This window comes from Notechis scutatus, chromosome 14 (genome assembly GCF_049901735.1).
Source record: "Notechis scutatus isolate UNSWTSFEM ecotype Mainland chromosome 14, rNotScu1.2, whole genome shotgun sequence".
In the NCBI taxonomy this organism is placed as follows: Eukaryota; Metazoa; Chordata; class Lepidosauria; order Squamata; family Elapidae; genus Notechis; species Notechis scutatus.
The window spans coordinates 11,118,405-11,137,104 of record NC_142022.1 but is presented as its reverse complement, the minus strand read 5'-3'; the positions used below and the strand labels follow the sequence as shown (position 1 = coordinate 11,137,104).

The 18,700-nt window shown below is 57.5% G+C and overlaps 4 protein-coding genes across 6 annotated transcripts; 1 reads left to right on the top strand and 3 right to left on the bottom strand.

Annotated features, from left to right (window-relative positions):
- Positions 1 to 590: 590 nt before the first annotated feature.
- BOLA1 (bolA family member 1) lies at positions 591 to 1,650 on the bottom strand. The gene is given in 3 exon segments (XM_087943618.1): positions 591 to 897; positions 900 to 1,250; positions 1,507 to 1,650. Coding segments are annotated over 2 exon segments (477 nt in total). The 5' UTR covers positions 1,231 to 1,250; positions 1,507 to 1,650; the 3' UTR covers positions 591 to 751.
- Positions 1,651 to 1,695: 45 nt separating this feature from the next.
- HJV (hemojuvelin BMP co-receptor) lies at positions 1,696 to 13,964 on the top strand. Of its 3 annotated transcripts, none has more exons than XM_087943617.1 (4): positions 1,696 to 1,990; positions 10,801 to 10,952; positions 11,042 to 11,532; positions 11,835 to 13,760. In XM_087943617.1, exons 2-4 carry the CDS (start codon positions 10,844 to 10,846, stop codon positions 12,456 to 12,458), a joined length of 1,224 nt encoding a protein of 407 aa, XP_087799743.1. In that variant the 5' UTR covers positions 1,696 to 1,990; positions 10,801 to 10,843; the 3' UTR covers positions 12,459 to 13,760. The 3 variants fall into 3 exon arrangements, with proteins under 3 accessions (XP_087799743.1, XP_087799742.1, XP_026541749.1); XM_087943616.1 differs by having other exon boundaries at positions 1,696 to 2,001; XM_026685964.2 differs by lacking the exon at positions 1,696 to 1,990 and adding an exon at positions 9,397 to 9,934 and having other exon boundaries at positions 11,835 to 13,964.
- LOC113424339 (heat shock 70 kDa protein-like) lies at positions 3,124 to 6,076 on the bottom strand. Its single transcript, XM_087943615.1, is given in 3 exon segments — positions 3,124 to 5,071; positions 5,074 to 5,740; positions 5,777 to 6,076. Coding segments are annotated over 2 exon segments (1,959 nt in total). The 5' UTR covers positions 5,501 to 5,740; positions 5,777 to 6,076; the 3' UTR covers positions 3,124 to 3,539.
- Positions 6,544 to 8,643, bottom strand: LOC113424307 (heat shock 70 kDa protein 1-like). The gene has a single exon (XM_026685952.2). The coding sequence runs from the start codon at positions 8,446 to 8,448 to the stop codon at positions 6,544 to 6,546; it is 1,905 nt and encodes a 634-aa protein (XP_026541737.1). The 5' UTR covers positions 8,449 to 8,643.
- Positions 13,965 to 18,700: the final 4,736 nt, after the last annotated feature.

Sequence of the window (18,700 nt, the reverse complement as noted above, 5' to 3'; positions counted from 1 at the left end):
TGTGCTTTTTAATCATCAGAGAGAACTCCATTTCACAGGCCACCTTTTCGGAGGACCTATAGAAAGAAAGCCAAATGAGTTGTCAGGAAAGCCGAGCCTTTGGGAACAGTCAGGTGTCAGGGGTGGAAGGCCGGAAGGGAGCCTCCCCTACAGGAAGGGTCTCTGATGGGGGTGGCCCAGACAAGCGGGGGACAGCAAGGCTGGGGTTCAGGCTCTTCTGCTATCGGCCAGGAAGCTCCAGGGCCAGCCGAGCAGGGGCCCACTGAGCCTGCTCCTACTTGATGAGGGATGGTGTTTTAGTCTGCGCTATGGCCAACCTGGCAGCCTCCTGGGTGGGGGGGCGCTACCCGGGCTAAGCTGCAGTTCCCACTAGAGGCCATTGGACCAACATTTCCGCCAGAGCGCAGGGCCAGGGAGGGCCAGGGAGCAAATGGCTACTTGACCCTGCTGCCATTTCCGCCAATGCTCCTTCCTGGGAACCCCTTGCCAAGGGGAGGGAAAGAAACCGCGACCCTCTTTTCCTCCTCCGGGGAAGAACAGCTCCCCCCCCAATAGCCGCCTCCCTCCCCCCAAAACTGAGCAGGCAGAGGGAGGAAAGCCCAAGGCGTTTAATAGGCTTCAGTGGACATCACACAGGCAGGGCAGTGAGCCAAGCGGGCACAAAACATGCCACCCAGGGATGCTCTAGGCAGCTCAGACCAGGAGGAGGCACGGGCTTTGGCTGAAGGGGGACCTGTCGAGGGGGCTGCTGTCAGGGCCCAGCTTGGCCCTCCAGCCCACTGTGCACCTGCTGCCTCGTCTTTCCCAACTTGTCGGCCACACGTGGGTCGTGCTTGGCCCCTCCCAGGCACTGGGGGCTCTGGCTGGCTTTGGAGCTCTTCTCCCACTGCTGGGGGTCTTGGCCTGGATGGAGAGGGAGTGGACGGGGCCAGCCAGCTCTTCCTGCAGGAGGTCATTGACCAGCCGGTGCCGATGGATGAGCGAAAGGCCCTCGAAGCGCTGGCTGGCCACCACCACCCGGAAGTGGGTCTCGGAGCCGCGGGGCACGGCGTGCAGGTGGCTGTCATTGATGACCTCCAGGTGGAGAGGCTCCAGAGCCGCCTGAAGCTTGGTCCGGATGCCCGATTCCACCGGCTTCTCCACGGCCGGGCCGCTCAGCGCCGCGCGTCCGGCGGAGAAGGCCGGGCAGCGGAGGGCACGGCCGAGCGCCGGCAGGCTGGAGGGGAGCATTGGCGACTCGGCTGGAGGAGCTGCAAGACAAACGCCGGAGGGTCGGGGCCTCGCTCTCTACCTCCCTGCAGGCTGCGGCCAGCCCAAGGCGGCAAGGACCGCGACCGAAGCGCAGGAAGCCCGGCTGGGCGGCCGCCTCCTCGAGTGCCAAGGGCAGCCCAGCGGACCGAAGGTTTGCAGCCCACCCGCCCCCGCCCCCGCCCACGCCCGGCTTCGGAAGGGCGCGCAGAGGAGCCTCGGACGGGCGCCGCGAGCACCGCCCAAGGTGTCTCTCACCTGCCGGGCCCCACCTCCGAGATCGACCTCCAAATCGCGTCCCTTCCTGGCCTACGCGCTGACCCCGTCTCGCCGCTGCCGGGAAACCGAGCTCCTGCCTACCCGAGGGGCGCCAACGGCACTACACTTCCCGGCAGCCTCGAGGAGCCGGCCCCTCTTTTCACGCTCTGATGCATTCTGGGAGCCGTAGTCTTGGCTGGGCCCGATGGGGAAAAGCCGGTTTCTGGCCTCGGAGACCCGCCCAGAGCGGGCTGATGGGAACCCCACATAGCGTAGCCTTCGCGGCCGGGCACCCCAAACTATCTGTCTCTCCCTTCGGTTTGTCTCACCTGTATTGGAAGCGCAGGTTCGCCGTTCTTTTCTTTCTTCCCGAGCGCGCTGTGTCTCCGGGAAGGGGCGATTATGACCTCACTGCGCCGATCCGGGCACCGCGCAGCCTCCTCCAGCGGGAAGCGCCTCCCTGGCGCCCGCTCCTGGCCTCCAGGTGTGCCGCAGGTAGATTTTCCTTCTGTAGCGACTGTCAGCGCGCCTCCTGGTCCTCAGCAAGGAAATCCCCCCCCGGGGCTCACCTGTGGCCAGGTGCAGCGCATACATCCCATTACCCACCCCTCCCGAGACCGGACTGGGCCCCCCAAGGGGTCGGCCCAGGCCCGCATTTGTCCACCAGGTGGCGGGCGAGCCTTTCTTGCGCTTTCTGCCAGGCCGGCCAGGTTCCCGTGAACGGGTCTCCAAGCTGGTCGGGCAAAAGCAAAACCGCTTGTCCAGCAGGAGAAAAGAGGTCATTACTTCCTGCTTCTGTTCCCCCCAGCTCCTCCCCACCACCCCGCACTCTCCTCAGTGAGGTGATGCGAACAATCCCAGTCCAAGCTGAGTCCCGTGACTGGGGCAGCCCCTAGCCCCCCATCTCAGCCAGAGGCTCCACCCTGGCTGGGAGGCACCCAGGAGATCCGAGGTGTGACTGCCATTTCTGCACAAATATCCATGCAATCCCTGTGACCTCAGGCAATGTTCCTGTTACATTCTGAGCATGACTCCTTGGGGGGCTCTTTGCTTGATGCCTCCTTCAGCCCTGTCTCCCCGGATCTTCTGTCTTTCTCAGGCTGCAGGACAGAGAGGCTGATCCTCCTTTGAGAATCTCTGGTCTCTCCACGCACAATGCAAGACCCCCGTCCCCCAGGTTCCAGCACAAATCCACAGTCCTCCCCCTAAGCCTTGGGCCCCCTGTCTGCTGCAGGACCTTCCTGCAATGGCTTTGCAAAGGAGCCCTTTCCCTGCCCCTGCCTGTCAGTTAAGGGCTGTCCACACTTTCTTTTCCCAATAAAAGCGAGAGCATCTCCCTATCTGGGGCAGCTAAAGGGCCCTCCAGTGACTCCCTATCTGGGGCAGTTGATGTCTTCCTCTTCCCTCTCTGAATGTGGCAGCCACAAAGGCAAATCCCTGGCTAATTTGGGGAGGGGGGATTCTCAGCACATGATGCTCATTCCTGAGGGGGTGGCAGCCACTCAGTCCTCCAGGAGCAACATTTGTGTTTCACACAGCCTGGATCTCCAGGGCTCCTTTTATCTCCAGGGGGTCTTAAGAGGGGAGCGGGGAGGCTTCCAAATAGCTGGTGCTGGAGTCCTCGCTTGTCTTAGGTGCGGCATGGGGACTTCTTTTGAAGCCCACTCAGTGGGGCCCACTCAACTGCCCTAGAGTCCAGCATGGCCATTCCAGCCTCCACTCTGCTTGCTGTCCACAATACAAGCACACACACACCCTGTTGTGGCTGCCCCCCTCCCCAGGCCTGGTGCGATCCCTTTGGAGCGGTCACAGCGCTGGCCCCATCCTCTGCTGTCACTGGGGCCCAGTGGAGGGGGGGCTGGGGGGATTGTGGACTGGGGCGCGGGGCTGCCTCTTGTTTGCTCAGCTCCTGGTCTGGCCAAGGCATCAAAGCCGCTCTGCCACTCTGGCCTACCAGGACTCTCTTGTGAGGAGGAGGAGAACATGAATACCTCCGTTTTCTTTTTTTAATATGCTCCTCCAGAGGTCTGGAGCTAGGATTCCTTCGGCTTTTCCTGCTGGGCTTCTCGGGTGCTGAAGTGAGTGAGGATGGCGCTGCAGACGCCCTCCAGCTCCTTCTTCCGCTCCTCGTAGGCCTTCCTGGGTGCCAGCCGGTTGTCCTCCATCCACGCAGCCGTCTCCTCACATATTTCCAGCAGCCTCCGCTTGGCCCGGTCGTCCAGGGGTTTCTCCGCCGCCGCCGCCCTCTTGAGATGGAGGGTGCTAGCCTCCAAGGCGTTGAGGGCTTCCAGCTTCTCCTCCTCCAGTTTCTCCTGCGCTCACTGTTCCTCCTCCTCCTGGAGGATCCTCTCCATCTCTTCCCGATCCAACCGGCCCCGGGTGTCAGTGATGGTGAGCCCTTTCTTGTTGCCCGTGCTTCTCTCCGTGGCTGAAACAGTGAGGATGTTGTTGTGGTCAATCTGAAAGGTGACCACAATAACTGGGACGCCTCGTGGTGCTGGTTGAAGGCCGCTCAGGGTGATGGTGCCCAGCAGACGGTTGTGCTTGGTCAGCATCCGCTCCCCTTCGTAGATCTGCAGGAAGAGACTGCTCTGCTGGTCTTCCGTGGTGGAGAAGTCCCTGCTCTCTTTTGTGGGAATGGGAGAGTTGCGTTTGACCAGGACGTCCATCACACCCCCCACCGTCTCTAGCCCTAAGGAGATGGGAGTCACATCCAGGAGGAGAAGGTTCTGCAGGTTTTGGTATCGGTGGCCCGTCAGAACAGCGGCTTGGATGGCTGCCCCGTGGGCCACCACTTCCTCGGGGCTGATGCTTTTGCACAACCTCTGTCCATCAAAGAATTTGGACAGGAGCCTCTGGATCATGGGGATGTGCGTGGAGCCTCCCCCGAGCCCAATCTCATGCACCTGGCTCTTCTTGAGCCCAGCTTCCTCTAGCACCTGCTGCACCTGAACCATGGTTGCCTGAAAGAGGTCGCAACACAAATCTTCGAAGCAAGCCCGGGTGACCGTGGTGTGGAAGTCGATGCCCTTGTAGAGCGAGTCAACGGAGACAGTGGCAGTCGTGTTCGAACTCAGGGTCTGTTTGGCCTTCTTACAGGCCGCCTTCAGTCTCTGCATCGCCTTCCTGCTCTCGGCGGGATCCTCCTGAAACTTGTTCTTGAACTCTTGGGCGAGCTGGTTGGCCAGCCTCTCATCAAAGTCCTCCCCACCCAAGTGGGAATCACCCGCTGTAGCCACCACTTCAAAGACACCGTCCTGGGCAGTGAGGATGGAGACATCAAAGGTGCCCCCACCCAGATCAAAGATGAGGATGTTTCTCTTCCCCTTACGCTGGCGGGTCTCCTTGAGCCCATAAGCCACCGCAGCTGCAGTGGGCTCGCTGACTAAACTCAGGATATGGAGCCCCGCCATTGCCCCCGCATCCATGGTGGCCTGGCGCTGGGCATCGCTGAAGTACGCTGGGACCGTGATGACAGCCTGGGTGACTGGGCGGCCTAAGGAAGCCTCGGCTACCTGCTTCAGCTTGTAGAGCACCATGGCGGAGATCTCCTCGGGTACAAAACCCTCTCCACCCCTCGGTGGGACACCTGGACTTTGGCCTTGCCGTTGCCAGCCTCCACCACATGGTACGGCCAGTTCTTCAGTCCCGATTGCACTGACGGGTCATCGTACCTGCGGCCGATCAGCCGCTTCACATTATAGATGGTGTTTTCTGGATTGAGGCTGGCCTGGAGTTCTGCCGGTTCCCCCACCAGGCGCTCCCTCTCCGTGAAAGCCACGCAGCTGGGGGTGGTGCGGCTGTTGTGGTCATTGGCCAGGATCTCCACCCTCCCCCTCTGGCAGACTGCCACGCAGGATTTGGTGGTGCCCAGGTCAATCCCCACGGCCGGACCTTTGGGGTAAATTCTGACCGTGTCTGGTCCCAACCCGGAGGGAGTCTCTGGTCTGGAGGTGGGCCTGGGCGTGTCTGCATGGCTGAGGTCAGCTCCCATAGGTGGCTCTTTCCCTGAGCAGCCCCTGGCCTTCAGCCAACGATGGGAAATTGGCAATCCCACCCAGGGGGCAGCTCTTCTTGGGCCCTGCGCCCCCTCCCCCTTCCTCCTCCTGGCCTTTTCTTCAGAGGGCAGACACCCTTGCCCATCACGGTGCCTGTCACAATGGGCCCCTCCCGGCTCAGCGTCCCCAGCAGATGGCAGCCCCTTTTTTTCTTCTGTTTCCCAGGGGAGATTCTGCTGCAGAGCCCACCCCTGTTTCCCCCTGGGGAAGACGGGGCCTTTTCTCTTGACTCCCTGCTCCCAGCCACCCTTGGGAAAACGGACAGTGCTGGGCCTCCTGGGTAAGTGCAGGCTGCCTTTGGGCAGAGGGTCTGGCTGTGTTTTTTGTCCCTGATCCAGATCCCATTTGTGGTGGGTTTCAGAGGCAGACAAACCAACGAAATCCTTAAATGGGACAGAGAACCCACCCCACTCCTGGAGAATGTGAACTAAACACTCGTTCAAAAGCTTCTAGAGAAAATGAGGATTCACTGACATAAAGTAAGACTTCTGAAAGTCCAGGTGTGCTCCATCCTTTAGCTGTAGTGGCTGTCCTGGGACGGAGGGTCACCCAAGGACCACCTCTGAGTCACTAACTTCGCCATGACCTTCTAGCCTGTGTCAAGAGCCAGACGAAGAGAGAGCAAGCCGAGCTGTGTGGCTCTTGTTTTCTTGCACTTTGGAGAAGGCACCTTGCGGGGCTCAAGATATTACAAAGGGAGAAGCCACCTTGGAGAAGTGGACTTGGCCCTCTACTTAGGCCGAGGCAGGAGACTTTGGTCAGCTGGGCAGCCACTCGGGTGACTTGCCTGGCCCACCCTTGATGCCTCTTCTCTTGCTTTGGCCTTCCTGCTAAGCCACGTGACTTGCTCATGAGCTGATTTGGGCCTAAAAGCTACTAGCGAGAAACGAAATGGCTGCAGTCAGAGAAGGACTCCTCTTTTACCCATAGTTTTAATGCGCCCTTTGGGTGGAACAATGTACTCTGGCACTCGGCCGATTCATTCCATGTCTTCCTTCGGCTCAGCGGCCTTGGAGTCTCCTTCCACCTGCTCTTCTGCCCCCTCGCCTGGGCTGAGGCCGGGGTAGACTGAGTCCCAGGCTTCTTCCAGGTCCTTCTGCCGCCTCTCGCATTCCTCTTTCTCTGCCAGGGGGTTCCCCTCCAGCCAAGAGGCAGCACCGTCACACATCTCCAGCATCCTCCTCTTGGCCTTCCCATCCAGGAGCTGCTCTTCCGCCACCCTCTTGAGCTCCAGGGTGCAGGACTCCAAGGAGTTCATGGCTTCAATCTTTTCCTGCTGGCTCAGGTCGTTTGCCCGGAATTCCTCCGCCGTCTGCACAATCGTCTCTATTTCCTCCTTGCCCAGGCGCCCACGGGTGTCCGAGATGGTCAAGTGGCTGGTGTTCCCTGTTTCCACATCCTTGGCTGAGACGGTCAGTATGTTGTTCTCGTTAATGGAGAAGGTGACCAGGATGACCGGGACACCACAGGGGGCTGGGGGGATGCCTTTCAAGGTGAACATGCCCAAAAGGTGGTTGTGTTTGGTCAAGGCCCGTTCTCCCTCATACACCATGAACAAGATGGTGTCCTGGTCATCCTCAGTCGTGGTGAATTCCATGACCTCTTTTGTTGGGACAGGTGAGTTGCGCTTTATGATGGTTGCCATGACTCCTCCTTGAGTATTGATTCCCAGAGACAAAGGGGTGACATCCAGAAGGAACATATTCTGCATCTTGGCCGTCCGGTTGCCCGTCAAGATGGCGGCCTGGACGGCTGCCCCGTAAGCCACAGCTTCATCAGGGTTAATGCCTTTGTTCAGCTCCTTGCCATTGAAGAAGTCCTTCAGCAGCTTCTGGATCTTGGGGATGCGGGTGGAGCCCCCAACCAGTACGATGTCCTTGATATCCCCTTTGCTCATCTTGGCGTCTCTCAGGGCCCTTTCGAGGGGCTTCAGGGTGGCTCGAAATAGATCAGAGCAGAGGTCCTCGAACCGTGCCCGGGTGAGGGTGGTGTGGAAGTCAACCCCTTGGAAGAGGGAGTCCACAGAGATGCTGGCACTGGTGCAGGAACTCAAGGTGCATTTGGCCCTCTCAGCGGCTGTCTTCAACCTCTGCAGAGCCTTCTTGTCCTGATGAAGGTCTCTCCTGTGCTTCTTCTTGAACTCCTCTGCAAGGTAGGTCACCAGCCTCTTGTCAAAGTCCTCCCCGCCCAGGCGGGTGTCTCCTGCAGTGGCCTTGACTTCAAAGATGCCGTCCTCCACGGAAAGTATAGAAACATCAAAGGTGCCTCCACCCAGGTCAAAAATGAGAATGTTTCGACCACCTGCCTCTTGGTTTCTGGCATCCAGGCCGTAGGCAATGGCAGCCGCCGTGGGCTCATTCAGGAGCTTTAGGATCTGGAGGCCTGCAATGACTCCGGCATCAATGGTGGCCTGCCGCTGGGCATCACTGAAATAGGCGGGCACTGTGATGATGGCCTGGGAAACAGAGGAGCCCAGGTAGGCCTCAGCTGTTTGCTTCATCTTGGCCAAGACCATGGCGGAGATCTCCTCAGGGTAGAAGGTCCGTTGTTTGCCTTTGTGGGAGACCTGGACTTTTAGCTTCTCCTCGTGGCTCACCACAGTAAACGGCCATTGTTTCATGTCCTCCTGGACAGCGGCATCCTCGTACTTGCGGCCAATCAGCCGCTTGGCATCGAACACTGTGTTTTGAGGGTTGAGAGAGGCTTGGCTCTTGGCTGGGTCCCCAATCAGGTGTTCTGTGTTGGTGAAGGCCACATAGCTGGGCGTAGTCCGCTTCCCCTGGTCATTGGCAATGATCTCTACTTTGTCGTGTTGACAGACAGCCACGCAGGAGAAGGTGGTTCCAAGGTCAATCCCGATAGCCAGGCCATTTTGCTTAGGCATGGTGATGTCCCAGAGGGTGACTGACTCAGGAGTGGAAGGAGGTGGCCGTTCTCATGAGAGATGCAAGTGTCTCCCCTTTTCTTCTTCTAGGATCAAAAAGCTGGATGACCGGGGCTTAGATTTTTCCTAGGGATCATGGCATCGTCTTCCTTGCCGAGAGCTGGGCACTTGGGCCTCTCCTTGCTCTGAGGGTCTCCAGCCTTCCTTTCCAACCGATGTGATGACTTCACAGTCAGACATCACAATGGAGTTTGAACTGACAGCCCTTCTTAAGCCCGAGTCACCTGCTTCCATGGCTCACCTGCTCCTTGGGTGGGAGCCAAGGCCCCAAAGTTCATCCAGACAAACTGTCCGCAGAGGACCTGGGGATAGCAGTGTCCTGTGTTGCTTGGCTGGAGAAGGAAAGCTCTCTTGGCAGGGCAGGGGGGTCGGCAGCCAGCCTGACTAGAGAAAGGGGGACAAGACAAAGACCGTAGTAGACCCAAGGCTGAAGGAAAGGGACTTGCCCAGGCATTGGATGCACAGCTTTGCGGCCCTGCGAGTCCTCAGCGAAGAGCCTGCTCGGGACATTGGTTTTGGGCTTCCGCTGAAGGCCGTCCAAGCTGAGCCAGAATCCAGAGGCTTTGCAGTAATGCCAACCGTGGAGCTCCTGGGACAGACGTGGGGAGGAAGCGGAAGGCTTTCCCAGGAGCGGCCTTGGTAGACGCCTCTTCAGGGGGAGGCTCAGCCGTGGCCATTGGAATGTGGGGCAAACGGGAGGAATCTCAGACGGGACCACAGAGGGCTACATTGCAGCACAAGGGGGGTGGGTGCGTGCATGAGTGCGTGCCTCGGGTTGGAAAACCCCTTGTCCGTTCCCTCTTTTGAATACAGGCACCCATCATTTCTCTCCAGGAGGAGATCAAAGGCTTTGCGTGGGGACGCTCCTCCCACCCAGCACCCAGGAGCCAGCCGGGAGCCAGCCGGGACGGTTCGCCAGAGTCTCCACGCGGCTGCCGGTGCCGGAATCTCAGTCCATCTGCGCAGTCTTTTTTTGGCTCTCTCCTCGCGTCCTCCCCCAGGGCTTTGACTGCCCCCATCCAGGGATGACAGCCGCAGAGGAACAGGTGTGCCTGTCTCTTGACTTCTCGGTTGCAGCCCCCTGCTCTCAGAAGCGAGGGAGGCGGAGGGCCCAGTGGGTCTGCAGCCGGCTTTCACAACCTTTTCCCAAATGGTCTCTGCATGGGTGTGAACCAGCGCCACAGCCAAACCTCCTGTCCCATGTCTCTGGGGGAAAGGGAAGGGCTGAGCATTGGGGGAGGGTCTCTGTCACCCGCCCTTTAATCCCCAGCCAAGGCCTCTGGGCTGCTTGTGACCTTCGGAGCGTCCTGCCCGCCTTCTCCAGAACGTCCCTCTGCCTCCAGGGGAAATTCTGGGCGACGATGGCCTGAAAGGGGATCCCCAAACTCCACGCTGCTCACAAGAAGAACTCGAGGTTCACCCCCAGGTGAGAAGACTCCGGCCTCTGGCCATTTTGCCTCCCAGAAGCAGACGGAACCTCTCCTGACCAGACCTTGTCCCTTCTTGGAGACAGCAGGCAGGGAGATTGGGACTGGGGCAGTGTGCACCTGGTCAGTGTCAGGAAGGAGACCTGCAGACACACACAAAACGGGTCCTGGAGCACTTTACCCTCTGCCTGCCTGCACCCAATCCCCCGGTGACCGTGGGAAGCAGTGCGCCCCTCCCAGCTTCTCCCTTGAAATGGTTTTTGTTTCAACCGAACCTCCTCTCACTGCCTCAAAGGGGGCTTGGGGGGGCACAATTGGCCCGGGTGAGGACAAAGTGCCCTCCTTTCATTGCGCGACCACCCAGCGGAGACGGTCAGATGCCCAGAGATGCACAAACAGCACAAAAAGGCACAAAGGGGAGGAAAGCTCTACTTAAGGACACGCTGGAGTTCCTGAGAGCCTTCATTTGCTCGTGTATATTCTGCACACACCTGTCGGCATATGTGCAAATATGCGACAGGGTTGAGCCTAAAATACCCCCCCCCCCCGCTTCTGCTTAGGGGATCTGAAACAGCAAGGCCTATTTACAGCCTCTGCCTCGGACGCTGCCTCTGGGGGAGGGATCGTGTTGCAGGGCCTGCAGCTGCTGCCAAAGGCCCTCTCCTCTCCCTTCCACAAAATGCCCACAGCCGGAGCCCCGAGGAAGACACTGGGTGCCCACGTGGGAGGCTGGCCAAGGCGCTTTCCAGAGAAGGACTAGGGTCGATCGCGCGTGGCCTCCTCGCACGGCCCTCTCCGATGTTCTGGGAAAGGCAGGCGCAGGACCAGGTGCGGGAGGCCTTCCTTGAACCCGGGTCTTTTCCAGAGGCCAGGAGCAGTGCGAGTAAGCAGCTTCCCTCCGAGGCTGCATGGATTGGAGTGGGGGACCCCCTTGCTTGCCAAGGCTGCCACCCCTACACTTTCCGGGCAGAGGCTTCCTTCTGAAAACGCTCTTCCTCCTCCTGCTCTGCAGATACGGTGAGAGGAGGGAAGGTGGCAGGGGGGCTGCCATTCTTGGGGGGCGCCTGGCACTGTGCACTCATCACAGCTCTTTTCGTTCCACACAGTGCAAACCCGCTGCAGGATCCTGCGCTGCAACTCGGAGTATGTGGCCTCCACACTCCCCCTGCGGGGTCCTGGCAGGAGGGTGGCCCACTGCCTGGCCTTGCGTGCCTATGCCCGCTGCACCCGCCACACGGCCCGCACCTGCCGTGGGGACCTGGCCTTCCACCTGGCTGTCCACGGCATTGAGGACCTCATGGCCCAGCACAACTGCTCCAAGGAGGGGCCCAGCCCGGCACCCCACCCCCCCCACCCCCCTGGGGCCAGGGCCACAGACCTCTGCAGCTACGAGAAGGCCTTTGCCCACAAGCACGGCCGCCCACCCACCTACCGGCACTGCGCTTCCTTCGGGGACCCCCACGTCCGGACCTTTGGGGACGATTTCCACACCTGCCGCGTGGAGGGCTCCTGGCCGCTGCTGGACAACCACTACTTGTTTGCCCAGGCCACCCACTCCCCCGTGGCCAAGGGATCCAACGCCACGGCGACCAGCAAGGTGACCTGGAGGCGGAGGCGGCTGCTCTGGAAAGGGTGGGGCGGGAGAAGGAGGGAATTTGGGGCTCAGGCCTGCCCTCTGCAAATTCTTCCAGCAGCTGAATTAGGAGTCCCTCGGAGTAACGTCCAGGAGTCCCAAGGGGGGAGATGGATGGTCAGGGATCGGGGCCTTTGGGACAAACTGGAGGGGTGGAGAGAAGCCCCCCCCCCCACTGCTCAACCAAATGCAGCTCCTCCTGACTCCGGGGTAGTGGGGCTGTGGGCTGCCTCCTGCAGCTGCCAACCTTCTTCCCTTCTTTCCAGATCACCATCATCTTCAAGAACATGAAGGAGTGCATTGACCAGAAAGTCTATCAGGCCGAGGCAGACAACCTCCCAGCGGCTTTTGTGGATGGCTCGCTGAACGGGGGGGAACGGCCTGGCGGGGACAGCCTCAGCATCCTCGAACGGGCTCCCGGGCAGCACGTGGAGATCCGGGCGGCCTACATCGGCACCACCATTGTGGTGCGCCGGGCAGGGAAGCAGCTGTCCTTCTCCATCCGCGTGGCCGAGGAGGTGGCTGGCTCCTTCACTGAGGAGCAGGACCTGCAGCTGTGCGTGGGCGGTTGCCCTCCCAGCCAGCGCATCTCCCGGCACCACAGCTGCTGCGGCCACGGCACCATCAGTGCCGAGAAGGCCCACCGGCTGTGCAAGGAGAAGCTGCCAGTGGAGGACGTCTACTTCCACTCATGCGTCTTCGATGTGGTGGCCTCGGGGGATAGCAACTCCACCCTCGCGGCTCGTGGCGCCTTGGAGGATGCCAGGCTCTTCCATCCAGATGCCAAGAAGCTTCACCTCTTCTGGCGTGACGTTGCCCACCACGCCGCCACCAGCTCCTTCCTCTGCCTCACCCTGGCCGCGATTCCAGCCCTTGCCTGGGAGATCTAGACTCTGACAGCATTGGCAGCATCCAGAGCATCTTCCTCCCGAGGAGGCGACAGATATGAAGGTGGGCGGGGGGGGGGGGCTCCCGCAGGGTCATAGAGACCCCGGCTGGACTGGAAGCCTTCTTGGACAGAGCCGTAACCTGCCGCTCAGAGGGGTCCCTCGGGGCAATTTCTGCAGCAGCTGAGACTGCGGGGGGGTGATACGATCCGTGTTTTTTTCTTCAGGAAATGCTTCCTATAGGAAGTGGGAGACCAGCCGCCTCTCCTGTCTGTTGCAGCTCTTTCTCCTCAGAGGCAGTGAGAGGAAGCCTGGTGGGATCGGCCTTCTCCTTTCCCCCAAACCCTCTGGGGGTGGGGGGGGGCAGCCTCGGGAAACAGGTCCAGCTTCAGGCTTCCTTCAGCCACAAGGCGGCCCCGAGGGCAGTTTGCTCCGGGGTGGGGTGTGGGGGTGCCCCCCCTTTTCCCCTTTGAGGACACTGAAATTCAGCTGGCTGAGAAAGGCAGCCAGGGAGACCGAGTGGCCCTTGGGCAGCCTCTGGGCCCCCAACGCTCTGGCCTGGGCAGCCTTTCCATTCTCACGCTGGAGAGCTCGGTTAATGTGCCACCCCCCAGCCCCCAGCCCCACCCCCCAGTCCCTGTCATTTGTTTCTCATGCTGCTTCTCAACAGGTGAAGCTCAAAATAACGGAGCAGCTTCCCTCAGCATTGCAAAGAGCAGGCCTGGTGTGTGTGGGGGGGGCGGGGGGGGCGGCGGGGGGGGTGGGGTGGATGGGAGAGTCACACTGACTGGGGCAGGACTTTTGCACCCCCTTCTGGCGGCTGGCTGGGAAGAGAGCTGGCTGAGGAACTTCTGGGTTCTTCTCTCACCTGGCTCCTGGGGAGGGGCTTCTTCAGAAAGAGCAGTTGTGCCTCTGGCTGTCACTCAAAGTCACCCAACACTAATATTTGCTGCTGGGATTTTGCTCAAGCCGCAGTTTCCTCTTGGCTTTGGGTCCAGATTGTGAGAAGGAAGGCCACTCGCTTGCCCAGTTCCCAGGGATTATGAGTATGGATGACATCAAATTATTGGGCCTCCTTTTCAAGGAGAGTTGGCATTTCCTCTAGCACCATGTCCAGTTTTCTATCAGCTGCAATTCCTGCCTTAAATGGTGGGATGGGATGTCTTTGTTTTGATTTTTAGTTCTGTGGAAACTGGACTGTGCACAGAATGTCCCTTCAGAAGAGGGATGCTTGTACCTGCCGGTGGTCTGAGAATGCAGAGTCATGGTCCCGGGTTATTGATTTTTAGACCTATTAGACTAATAGGCCTAAAGAAAATAAATTCAGATATTTATGCATTAAGTATCTTTCCCATCCTGTTGGACTCTGTCCTTCTCCCCTCCTCTCTCCTGCTGCCTGTGGCGCTCTGGAAAGAGAAAACGGATCTTACTAGGGGCTCCACGCACCCTTCCCAAAATATTTGCATTGGTAGAGTTAACCAAATGCGACTGAGGAATAAAACTATAATAAATAAATAGATAATAAATAGTGTTTCCTTCATAAAAAAAAATTATCAAAGAAAAAGAGCCAGTTGCTTTGGGTTATTTCCATCATCCTTGTAGAAACATTTGGACCCTTTGCAAGCCAAGACGTCCCAGAGGGGCTTTTGTGGAGCTTGGACAGCCCACCTTTCCCATGTGTGGCAACTGAAAAATCAGCTCCTGGGTCAGCAGGAGAATCCCAAGCCGCCACCTCTCAGCCTGGGAAGCGAGCTAGCACAGTGTTCAGGTGCTGTCAGGAATATTCTCTCTTTTCCTTAACAGTGAAAACACCAGCCAAGTTTTCTTTTAAAGGCAAAACCCACCAACCACCTGGAATGGCTGCTGAGCAACTGCTTTCTTCTTCTGTGTCTGGGGATTTTACAATGGTTGGCATAATTGAACATAGATTTATGGCCTTTCCCCCTCTCCCTCTCCTCTCCTCTCCTTCCCCCCCACCCGACGGCACCAAACCAGCTGGCCAAGTTTCTGGATTTGCGCAACGCGCAGATGGGAAATAATGAGAGCCATTCACGTCAAGATGCCAATGAAAGTCCTTCAGCCTCCTTGCTGGGCATGTTTCGAGCTTCAAATGTACCCTGCCAACCCATGTTTTGCAAGAAAAATATACACACAGAGAAAAAAGTGTGTCAAGCTATTTGCCAATATGTTTTAGTGTGAATTTGTATGAAGATTGTTTTTAAAAAGGAGCAGAGATGCCTGGGGGGAAATAGGGTGGGATTGATGAAAGTGGAAAAGCACCCGAGGGTTAGGGTCTGGTGTTCCCTTCCTCTCCCCAAATCTCTGTTCAAGGAACAGGCGCCTTTTCACACCAGGATGTCTGCCCCAGCCCCCAGGGGAGCTCAGGGTCGCGGAAGGTCCCTCACAGGCAGGGAGGAATTTGACTCTTGAGACCTGCAGGCTTTGGATCTAATCACTGTTGGCTTAGTCAATGGTGGTTTGCTTTCTCTGGGAATGGATCCCAGGGGATCTGCCTGCCTTCAGAGCTTTCCTTCAAAGGCAGCTTTCCAGAGATCCAGCACTGCCATCAAGTGAACAAATAAGGAAAAACTGGAATGGCCGAAGGCTGTTTTTTTCTAACCACAAAATTAGGGATTTGTTTAGCAGAAGGAAACCGCCTGCAGCTTAGGGTTCAAGTGACATCTTTTCTCCCTCACAGTCCCCCTGGACAGGCACATAGCTTCTCTTCCATTGTGTGATTTCAAAAAACGTACATGCACACACACACACACACATGCCCACAAAACGGGGAATTTACAGTCTTTCCAGAGTTGAGTGTTCTTCTGATGTCCTGAGTTGCCTGCCTGACTCACCACAGGGCAGCGGCCTGCCTCGGTGTTTCACCTGTCTTTACCCAGGGGCCACAGGGGAATCACATTCCGGGCCCCGGAATGGCATTTTCTGCAAAGGAGCTTTCAGAGCTAGCAGGACACAAGCCACAGCGTGACCTGGGGGAATGCTGCCCCTTCCTCCTTGTCCTCCTCTGGAACCAGCCGGTGGCTCCCATGGCAGATGATGGAGCTGGGGAACCTTCCATGGCCAGCCAAGAGCACCCACCCCTTCCAAGGGGTCCCCCTTGTGCAGGGGTTGGCAATTGCCCCTTTCCAGATCACTGAGTGGAGGCTCTCTGGCCCAGCTTCTCCCATCCTCCTCCGGCCGGGCTGTCTCTTTAACTCCAGCTCTGTGGTGTCCCAGGATCCACCTGCTTAATTAAAAGGTGCCTCTGCTTTCCCTGTGATTGGAATCCTGGGAGAGCCAGGGGATAATTAAATGAGGATGAAAAATGTGTCCTCCTCTAAGAGTCCTAAATAGATAAGAGGCCACACCGAGTCAGAAAAACAAGGTAAACAAAGCTGAAAAGAAGAGAAAAAAACAGGAACGAAAGAATTCACGGTGTTGAATTGCCCAGGGCTGGACTGCTGGTCCAGAGCAAGAGGCCAGCCCTCCTTTGTGGGGGTCCTCAGCCCCATCTTCCAAGCCTGCCCCATCTGGATGGACGCAGTGAAGAAGGCCAGGCACCCTGGGAGAGGCATACACTGCAGCTGGCAAAAGATTTGGCATTCTTGACTTGAGCTAATAAAGGGGTTACCTTCACGCAGATTCAGAATTGTACAGTGATAATCTATGGATGCTGCAGAAAAGAGAACGCTCATTTGATAATCTTTGCAACGCGGAGGAGGGGGCAGATGGGGGAGGAGAAGCGTTTAATGGCCTTAGATTTTCAGGCAAGCTCTTAACGTGAGCTGTCCTATGATTTAATTAAACTGCTATCCCTCAGCGTTGGGGTTTCACGCTCCAAAAATAGGTGACATTGAGTTTCTGAGAAAAAGGCTATTCTTTTTTGCTTTAAAAAATTGTTCTAATCAGCAAAAGCCATACTCAGCAAGTAAAGGCGCCTATTTGCTCACAATAGGAAAATATAAAAAGGGAAGAGGGAAAAAATTGCATCATATATCAGAGACCCCTAGGACTAGATGACAGGGTCCTCTGAAAAGCAGTCTCCGGCTTCCACGGAGCCCCAAAGATCAGAAAAGCTTCCCTGATGCTTCACTTTCGTAGAGGCAAAGAAATGTGCAGCATCCAAGAAACATTTCAAGGTGTTCCCGGGTGTTTGGCATTGGAAGGCGTATGATTTGCATAACATGGCAAGATTGCCAGGGCACGCCTGGCATGATCCTAGCCCAGTTGTTTGCTCTTGGGATGAGCTCCAGGAGGAAGGTGAGCAGTGGGCCTGGTTTTCCCCCGAACCACAAAGACCAAAAAAGGCTTGCTTCATTCCCAATCTGCACACCGTTTCTTTCCCCCTCTGCTTCGGGCAGTTTCTTCGGGCCTTCTTGTCCTTTCTCTCCCAGTTCCTTTGAAACAGCCCCCTGCCTCCCTCGCTTGCTCGTTCTCCCGGAATAATGGCAGAGGCTCTGCTCTTCCTCCCTGGCCTCTCCAAGGACAAGGCAGAGTGAAGCAATCCAAGCAGTCGGAGCGAGGCAGGAGAAAGTGTGGGTGCCTGTGGATGGCCGGCCGTCCCTTTGGCCTGAAGGGAGATTACACCGGTGCCCCAAACTGGAAGCTGCCAATGAGTTGGGGGGTGGGGGTGGGTCTTCTACACTATATTATAAGAGCAACTACATCAGCCCCTTCCTTAGTAGTCAGATTAGGCTCCTCACCCACATTCTGCAGGTTAGGTCAGAAGATCAACCCGGGGGAGCGTCCTTCCTGCAGCCGAGAGCCGTGTCTGCCCAGGCGAGGCCAAGGCATGTAGGCCAGGGCCAGGTGAGGCCAAGCAGGTGACAGGGAGCTGCCATGCTTGGGGAGCTCCACCCTCAGAGAAGGCTGCTTGGAGGAGGCCCTGCTTCCCAGAGGCTCCCAGGTGTATCTTTAGCTGCTTTATTGGAGGGGAAACCAAATGACACTTTATCTTCGCTGCCACCAGCGTGAAGAGAGAGAGATTAGATTCTTCCCTACCTGCAGCGGCTACAATATTGCTGATCATCAGCCTCGCAAAGCCACCCGTTTCAGTGGTGCCCCTGTTCGGTGGGCTCCTCTTCCCTCAGACAGCAAGGTGGCGGCAAAGGGGCAACTCAGTTCCCTCCCCTTTGGCCCTTTGGCCTCTTCCCTGCTCCTCAGCTCCGGCCAGCAAGTCCAGGGCGGAAGGAGAAAGAGCAGAAAGGCAGGCATTCTCAACCCCCTCCCCCAAAACCTCCCCTTCTCTTGCTTGGTGCCGGCATTACCCCCACCTCCTGCCAAGGAGTTGCTGAGTCTTAAAAGGGGGACCTTCTTGCCTCCTCCCACCAAATAGGGAGAGCTGGAGTCACTTCTCCCCTCCTAAAAGCAGAGAGAATTGAAGGTAATATGAAGGTTTAAGGGTGGGGGGGCTTGAAGTAAAAAAAACGACCCAAAGCCGCACCTTGATCCACTTGACAAAGGAAGGGGTTTTGTTAGTCCATGCTATCCAGATCAAAGCCTCCTCCCACCCCCCCCCTCCCCCCCCCCCCCCCCCCCCGCAGTTCCTCCTGCGTTCAGGGCAACCTGTGCTGTTCTGGGTTTCCCCAGCAGGTGCCGGGATGGCTGCTCTCAGCCACCACCAACTTTGTACCACACGGGGCCCGTATCAAGAGAGAGGACACTTTCCCCCCCTTTTTTTAAACATTTATCTTTATATATATAAAAATTAAATATATATTTATATATAATATTGTGTTTGCGACTAAAAATATAGTACATAATATTTTTTAAGAATGAGAAAAGGAAACCAATTTTTCCTAAAAAGTGAGGTGAGGGAAGGAAGTGATGGGACAGCCACGAATGTACGTCTTCAGGAGAGAAGCCACAAGCACGCCAGGGGCGCCCTCTCCCACGCCATCCCTGCGCCCAAAGAGCTGGAGGGGCCCTTGACAAGACAGGGCAGTGCGCTCTGATGGCAAATCGCACGTGGGAGCTGGAATTAGTTATTGCTCAAGTTCTAGATGTTCATGAAGCGGGGGGTTGGAGAAAATTGCATTCATACAACGTGGCAAGCTTGGCTAATGTTAATGCTGGTTTGCTTGCAGCCAAGCAAGTTGTACGAACCCAGGCCCTCGGGCCTTTCAAATTGACTCCGGAAATGGGTTCATTCAGGAAGGAGGCTGTGGGCATGGTGGGCTATGTAAATGCAGCCACGGGCTTAGAATTGGTGCACTACCTGTTGCTTTTGGCGCAGAGCCTCGTCCCTC

Excerpts from the sequence above, each read along its gene's own strand:
- LOC113424307 (XM_026685952.2), bottom strand. The coding sequence starts at position 8,448 with ATGCCTAAGCAAAATGGCCTGGCTATCGGGATTGACCTTGGAACCACC.
- HJV (XM_026685964.2), top strand. The coding sequence starts at position 10,844 with ATGGATTGGAGTGGGGGACCCCCTTGCTTGCCAAGGCTGCCACCCCTA. Across the intron at positions 10,953-11,041 it reads CCTCCTGCTCTGCAGATACG|TGCAAACCCGCTGCAGGATC; the intron begins GTGAGAGGAGGG and ends CGTTCCACACAG. Across the intron at positions 11,533-11,834 it reads ACGCCACGGCGACCAGCAAG|ATCACCATCATCTTCAAGAA; the intron begins GTGACCTGGAGG and ends CCTTCTTTCCAG.